Source organism: Buceros rhinoceros, unplaced genomic scaffold (genome assembly GCF_000710305.1).
Source record: "Buceros rhinoceros silvestris isolate BGI_N320 unplaced genomic scaffold, ASM71030v1 scaffold8203, whole genome shotgun sequence".
Classification (NCBI taxonomy): domain Eukaryota; kingdom Metazoa; phylum Chordata; class Aves; order Bucerotiformes; family Bucerotidae; genus Buceros; species Buceros rhinoceros.
Window position 1 is genome coordinate 23,541 of NW_010402959.1, and position 7,984 is coordinate 31,524.

The 7,984-nt window shown below is 39.3% G+C and overlaps 1 protein-coding gene across 1 annotated transcript in view; it reads left to right on the forward strand.

Moving 5' to 3' along the window:
- Positions 1-3,703, forward strand: part of CLPTM1L (CLPTM1-like) — a gene marked incomplete at its 5' end in the record, with an annotated part of 26,793 nt that extends 23,090 nt beyond the window's left edge. The window contains 2 exons of the mRNA XM_010132817.1: positions 1,745-1,860; positions 3,174-3,703. Coding sequence (XP_010131119.1) covers positions 1,745-1,860; positions 3,174-3,258 — 201 coding nt within the window. The remainder of the gene's footprint in view (positions 1-1,744; positions 1,861-3,173) is intronic.
- Between the last annotated feature and the right edge of the window lie 4,281 nt (positions 3,704-7,984).

Sequence of the window (7,984 nt, forward strand, 5' to 3'; positions counted from 1 at the left end):
CTTTTCTGGCAGGACTTCTATGGCTCCTGTTAGGATGCCAGCGGCTACCGACAACAAAGGCTTGTGTGTATGGAGGAACAAGTGTATGATGTTTTCATTTAGGTGTAACTTACTGGGCTTTATAGGGGGTAATTTACTTTTTCCTGGTGGATATTTAAACTTTTATTTGCTTGCTTGCTTCTGCACTTTGAAGAGTGGAAAGAATAGTCTGAGGTCTCATCTGTGTTCTAGAGAGCTTTGTTTTTTTCCTTAATTTGAACTCTTTGCTGTTTTGGAAGACCTTGGAGAAAATTAAGATTATTCTACCTTTCCAGTTCCTGTAGACATCATGTCTGTGCCCTTTATACTTTGAGGAGGAGTACCTTCAAATGAGATAATCTCAGAAGGAATCTAGCTGAGCTAAGTGCTATTAGGTGGGCTGCCTTGATGCATTCAGTTTTAGTGGCTTATGAGGCTTGCCTAAGTGCCTAAAGGACAGAGCATTTAGCTTTTTCTTCCTTTCGTCATTGCAGAATCACTCACTTGGGTGTTGACTTGGAAAGGCCACCTTCTCCAACTTGCCAAGGCTTTTTTTGTTCCTTGACAAGCCTCCTTTGCATGGGCTTGACAAGCACTGTGCACGTTCTTTAATTGCTGGGTTTGTTTTGACTTGCCAGAGAGAGCTTTCCTTTTGTAACTAATCAGAACTGTTTCCTGTCCCACATGCCTATCTTCTGCTGATGCTTTGTTTCATCATGTAGACATCGGTTCATTTTCAAGCATGAGTCTTCTGTGCTTAGAGGATACATAACTTTCCCCCTTTTTATGGTATGGATTAATGTACCGCTTGCTAATATTGAAAGGAGAAGCTGTGTTACTGAGTTTGTTAACCCAACAGTGAATATTCCATGCTGGATTTGTTTCCTGCTGGTTTTAGTGAGTTGAAACGGTTTATTGCACCACATGAGTACTAGAGCTGTTGCACTGTTAGAGCTGACTTCTGGTCCTCCCTGTAGGCTAGAGCCAGGTGCAGAGGAGTTGCCCTTCTGTTAGCTTTCTTTACTTTCTCTGACAAAATATTGCTGCCTTTGCATGCTTGGAGCCCGTTTGCCTTGCTTTCCCAGCAAATGTCTGGGAATTAAAACTTTCTTACTCACAAAAAAGAAATGAGAAAATATTTCATTATTGCTTCACAAACAGAACCTATAGTCTTCCTAGGTGAGTGGAAATGGTGTAGAAAATGATGTCCCAAATAAGGGGTGGGTGATTACTTTCAGGAGAGCACTGAATATATCTTGAAATCTCTCCAAGGCTGTCAAGTTAATGTTCTTAAGAACAATAAAATAACAAGTTTTTAGACAAGTTTCAAATTCCCACACAAAATGAAAGTGAACTGACATTTTGTAAATCTTAAGTCATTTGAGTAACGAATGAATAAAAGGGTTTTTTCCAGTTTCTTTCACGGAAGTTGAATTCATGTTTTTCCCCTTGCATGACAATACTCAGTTGAAGTAGTCCTACTTGCTTTTTACTTGTAGCTATAATAGTGAGGTCTGTAGCAGACAGTATGGTCTTTATTAAAAGAAAGCACTTTAAAGTTTGCATTAATTATTTTTTCAGCATAACCCTTAAGTATTGTTATAAACACGGAAGTCATCTGTGTCTCTACTGAAAAACATAGTTCCAGGAAGTCTGTTTCCTGTAGCTTTGTATGACAGATGACTTCCTTTCTTCGCAGCCAACTGAAGTATACTTTTACTTTCAGGCATTCAACACCTTTATTGATGATATATTTGCTTTTATCATCACTATGCCAACATCTCATAGGCTGGCTTGCTTTAGAGATGATGTTGTGTTCCTGGTCTATCTTTACCAAAGATGGTATGTATGCCTTTCTTCAATGTTCATCAGAGTTTTTACAACGCTGCAGGTGATTGCAGTCTTATTGCTATAAAGAACTATAAAATAGTTTGGGGTAGACTTCCAGCAGAATTTTTATACCATAGTAATACATAGTGTGGTCTGGATAGTGGTAGCTGTGTATATGCCTAGGGAGGGAATGGTGAGCAGGGGATTCTGGGTTTTCAGGGGATCCTGAAAAGGAGGTCTCAGTCCGAAGGAGAGAAGCAAAAGCGGTTCCCCATAACTGACAGTATTCCTCGACCCTTTTTAGCATGCCGCGAGAGTATTCAAGAAATTCCTCTTCTCACAGCACTCACAGAATTTTTGTCAGATCCCCTCTCCCTCCCCAAAACAGCACTCCTCCTTTTCAGCAGATAGTTTCACATTTGCAAGTTACAAAAAAAAAAAAAAAAAAATTAACCAGAGATATGAATACCTGAAGTCAGGTGAAGGAGAGCAATTCTTAAAATTCTATTCACAAACACACTTAGGACCTCTGGGCTTCTAACTCTCTCTGAGGGGCTACATGTGTACGTGTGCCCAGGACCAGAGACCCGCTTTCCAAGTTGCTCTGCAAGGCACTAGCGAAGGATGTTTTCTGATGAGGCCTTGCCCTGCTCTGCTTTCCTCTTTACCTAGTTTCCAAACACAGGTTATCAGGATCTCTTGTACTTGCCGGATACTTGGAGTAACTAGAATCAGATGGGGAAGAAGGCTATAAGCAGTAAGCATTGAAATAGTGTTCATAAGTGAAGCTGCAGACAGTGTAGTATTGTTCCCAAGAATAAATATTTGTATGCGGAGCAAACAATTTTAAGGCCAGTTCACATTATACCATAATATATGGGTGTGTACATCTAACTAATCATTAACAGACTTCAGTTTTGGTTTTATATAATCACATCTAAGTGTTGTAAAATAGGGGCCCTTCCAAGGTATTTTTCTAGACGTTAAGAGCTTAACAGCTTCTGATAGGGGTTGGGCACTGGTTTCAAATCTGAGAGGTGTCCTGGATTGCTGAAGAAGTACTCTAGCCAAGCTTTAGGGGAGCTAATAGATCTCATAAGGGGCCGTGTTATGAGACAACTGGTTAAGTCTTGTTGTGAAGAAGCTGATGTGTCTGTAGCTAATCTTTTAAACAGTTGGGGTTTTGTCATCGTGTTATTTCTCTGTCAATAGAGAATATGATGAGAAAGAAGTTAATTAACTTTTAAAATTACATAGCACAGAACTGCTTTGTTCCTACAGGTAGCAAACAATATTGTAACTAATCATTTATGCCTTTCTGCCAGGCTTTATCCTGTGGATAAGAGCAGAGTGAATGAGTATGGAGAATCTTACGAAGAAAAGCCAAAAAAAAAGGCTCATAGAGAATAACTAAGAATTGAAAAAGATTCTGACCTTTGGACTCTTACTGGCTTCATGTATTATCTGGTCTTAAGGAAGGAAAAACTTATTTAATAAGAGTATTTTTAAAGCTTATGACAGAACGACATGGACAATACATCTTCTATATTGCCAAAATCTAGTTTTGATAATCTCCGATTTCAAGACCCTCTTTTGTCCTCACAAGGCCCACGGTCTGCCAGATGTCATTAATCAAACTTCCTGCATTGAAACTTCTCTTCGGTGAAAACCAAAGTGTCCTGACCATTGTAATTAATATCCAGATCTGTGTTTTTAAGACAACTTACTAACTGACAGTGTGATGATGCCCATGCCACTGATCTATGAGAAGAGAAGAAACAAGCCAGCGTCTTACAGCAGAATCGAGCATTGTTGCAAACTGGAGGCTGTCAAAAATAAAATGTGTAATATTGGATTATATGCTAATTACATAATCGTTCTCATTTGATAATGGAGATAATGGAAATTCTAGAAATTGTGATTAAAGTTGTAAGTTGTATTTTGGCAGTTAAGTTCATAGCTTAAAATAAATTTATTGGAAATATAGGATGAGACAGATGGAGTTGTTACCATTCAGATTCTGCCATATTCTTAGCCCAGTCCATGGCAAAGGGGTTTTGTTCTTAAACTGAATGAAGATGTGAAAACACTCTAACATGATTTCTTTCAATAAGTATCCAAGTTTATGTAAATCCTTCTGCATTGTTGACAAACCTTCTGATTTCTTGCCATAGCAGGTATTCATCTAGTGCAAATCATTGTTACGTGCTAGGGAAGTCTCTTGGCACATCTTAAATTCTTTATTATGTGGTACCCCAGTGACGTACTAGGCTGGTTCTCTCATGTTTCAAAGGGAGTAAATCCTCAGTCTTTCCCCTTTTCCTCCCTGCCTTGTTCTGTTTATAAGAAGGAACACACTTCAATCAAGTGGAATGCTTTTTGGTTTGTTGTTTTGTTTTGTTTTTCTCAAATACAACACCGTTTCAACAAACTACCTGGATACAGGGAAAAAAACATGAAGAACAGGTGTCTTTCTTTCACACAATTTAAAATCCATATTCCGTGGGAACAGTTCATTAAGGGGAGTATTTTGATCTTTCTTTAAAATTAGTAAAAATAGTCAGGTTGAATTATTATACCAAAATTCAAATGTCACAGCTATATCAAGAAACCATGGTTCTAGATTGTGAAAAGCAAGTTTCTTAGTAGCAGAAGATGAAATACAGAGTATGTTGCTTTCAGCAGAGAATAAAATGCAATTAAAAAAAATTCAAAAGGCAGAATTCTAATTTCCAATTCTCCTTTTGCTTTGGTCAGTGAGTTTACAGATTAAGTTTCTTTAACCCTTAAGTTTCTTTATTAAATTGCATGCTGTTTGTGCAAGGCTATTTAACTTCGTCACTGATTGAAAATAGTAACTGAATAACCTTGAAGAACACAGATCTGCTGCTGTAGACTGTAGCTACTTTAAGAAGTGGATTTTTCCAGTTCTGATACTGAAGTTTAAACGTACAAATACTTGGGTCCCACATAGATACAGAAATGTGCTTAACTTCTTTGTCACAGACAATAGACTCTTATACTGAAGTCCTCCTTAAATGCTACTGGCCATGGAAAGGAGTCTTGAAGAGAATTTTTATCTCATGTTCATATTAAGGTATCTTTGCACTGTTAATTATAACCGAGGAGGGCTGTTGAATCTAGCATTAAACATACATAAATAAGTCTATGCAAGTCTGGGGTTGTGTTTGCTGTATCTTGTACGTGATTTGAGTTTGTTTGGGAGGAGGTCTTTTGCTGTTAAGCAAACTAATTTGGGACTCCTGTTTCATAATAATAGTTAAATATAAGTGTGGAAAAAGAATTTCTAATATAAATAATGTGTATAGCACATTCCCTTTTTGTGCCATTTCAAAACAATCACGTTATCGGTTCTTCTAGAGTAGCTTCTGACCGTCCAGAATACTATATTCAGGTACTTCTAATGGTTTATCACTCTTTTTTTTTATGTAGCTGTTGAAAAATCACTCTTGCACCTTTATATCCTGTGAGTTTATTGGTCTTCTGTCTTGCATTTCTGATGACAATAACCTCACAATATCCTATATAGTAGTCATAAAAAATGTAAGATTAGAACCTTTAAAGACTTTAAAATGAGCGAGACTTTCCTGTCTCCTTTCCATTGTTTTATGCATTCCATTTCCAAATAAAAGACGTGGCATACAGGATAGAGACTTCCCTTTTGTTGGAAAGAAAGGTAGTGAAGAACTATGTGAGTAGTGTAACTGTGCTAATATTAAATGAAATGTTTCAACTTCCCTAGTTGTGGAAATGACATCAGCTTTAAAACAAAATGTACTTCTGTATGCATTTAATGCAGAAGGAAAAACTTCTTATATATAAAATTTCATTGAGTGTATTGCAGCTTGTGCTGGATTATCAGTATCTGTGATCTACTGAAGATTTCAAAAGTATCTTAAAACTTGCTCACTTCTAATAGAATTAACCGTGGTAAGCAGCTAGGTGACAATCTTCACATTCCCATCTTCATTAGGCTCGTAATGGTTTTGGAAGTTAAAAGATTTTGGTGATTTGTGATTGGAACTGTTTTAGAGTTAATTGGGAAAAGCATCACGTACTTTGGGAAGATACATTTGCACAGTGGTACCTTCTAGTGCAGAATAACATAGCAGTCCTGATTCTCTAACGACATGACCTGGCTCTTCCTGTGGGTGCACGCGACCTCTGGCTCAGTGCCTTTTGGCTGCGTAGGGAGACCTGATCTGCATCAAAAGGAACAAAATACTTCAGATTCAAAAGACAAACACTTTAACCCTGGGGAATTCTGGCTCACGTTGCCTACCTGTGTTTGGCAATACTCTGTCCTTTTAGTCCTTGCCATACAATAACCATAAAATTTCTTGCAAGCTGTTTTGTGTGGAGTAAGAGCTAGCCTCTCAGTGTCTGGCCCCTGATGTCCACAGCTCCACAATCCTTATTAACTTGAGAGAGCTCTTTGATGGTTGCCTTTATGATGATTTGTCCACCTTTCTTCTTGCACTAATGGAGTCCTACATGCCTGCAAGGACTCATTGGGCTATCTCACTCTTATTCTGGGCTCTGAAAAGTTAATTCTGAACATTTCTATTAGGCATTAGTTACCTCTAGCGGTATCTAGCTGCAGGTTAGTCTGTGCTGAGCAGCCTAAAGCCAGGTAGAAGTTTCATTGGCCGTGGTCCATCTGCATGCTGTGGTAGAGCTTAACCACCTGGCCACTGAAGCAAGAGCCTTTGAGCATGAACTTGGGAATCACAGCTATGCTCTTCATTCAGAACACGGGGTCTGGCACAGCTCCAGCTTAGTGCTGCGTAACGCTGAATGCCTGGCTCTTGGCCAGCCAGCAGCGGCCAGCCAGCATGCCTTGCCTCCTTACTGCCCTGCTGCCTCCCATCTGCATTGCACGCAAGCTTCAGCTCAAAGAGTCATCACAGACACCTAGTCTGGACTAACTTTCACAGGAGCTCCTGGAGTATAGCCTCTACTTTTCCAACTGGACTTAGCAATTTACATCTCCTATACTGAAATTCTCAGCTCTTGCTCCATTTGCTGTTCAATCTCCATCATAAACAGGCATTTCATTTGCATAGCACTGACCATGAGAACAGAAAGGAATAAGCAGTGTTTCAGTTGGCAAAAACAACAAACCCTTCATCAATTTGCTTGAGAAAGAAAGAACCCATTAGCCTCACCCTCTCTGCCATCCCAGAGGTTGTTGCAAAGATAGATAGGAAGAAAAAAACCCAAACAACTTAAACCAGGAATCTGTTTCAAGCTGAATCTGATTTTTTTAAACTTGGGGATCTCAGAAGATCAGTGACAGAGGTCCACACAATCTGAAAAAATCCCAGTCACAGACCCTGACTCCATTATCCTTGGAACACAGGATGCAGGATTCTCTGCAGCTTCATACAGGCTTCCTCTGGTCCTCTTCAGCTATGGCATGTGCAAGGACCAGCAGTACATTATGGATCTGTTTGGCTATCATCAAAAATCTCCCCTGAACAGCAATTCAACTGTTGTTGAACTATGCAAGTGTCCATATCCTTCACTACTGCTTGCTTCAACCTGTCACTTCACAGAATTAGAATTTCCAGAAGTAGCTTATAAGAAGGGAACAGAAACACATTCACCCCTTTCGGGGACGAGAGAGGGGGAAAGAAGACAGGGTTCTTTGGTTATGCTGTGCTTTAAAATGATTGGTTATAAATACTTGTAGCTGGAGCACCAAACAAGTCCCCTTCTGGTTTTCTGTCACAGGAATTCAGAAAGGATTGGGTTCTTCTCCTCAGCTACAGCATTCTCAGTCTGCAACAATCTTTGTTAAGAAGCTGCTCTTTTCTGATGACCTCTGCATTCCTAAAGGCAGCACAGACTTCGACTGAAAGTCTCCCAGAGACAAAGGCTAATTTAATTCATGTACAAAATGGGTATTTCATTCTGCTGAAGATTTGACCGACTGAAGGAACTGTTCTTACATTCAGCTACCAGCAGGATCACGTATTTTGAGCTGGTTTGCTCCCCAGAAGAGATTCGTTGTTTTAGAAGGAAAGTAAGCCAGTCCTCAATGAGCAGTGGGATGCTCACCTCACTCCCTATTCTTTAAAGGCTTCACATGAGGAAGGGAAGGTACGCATTG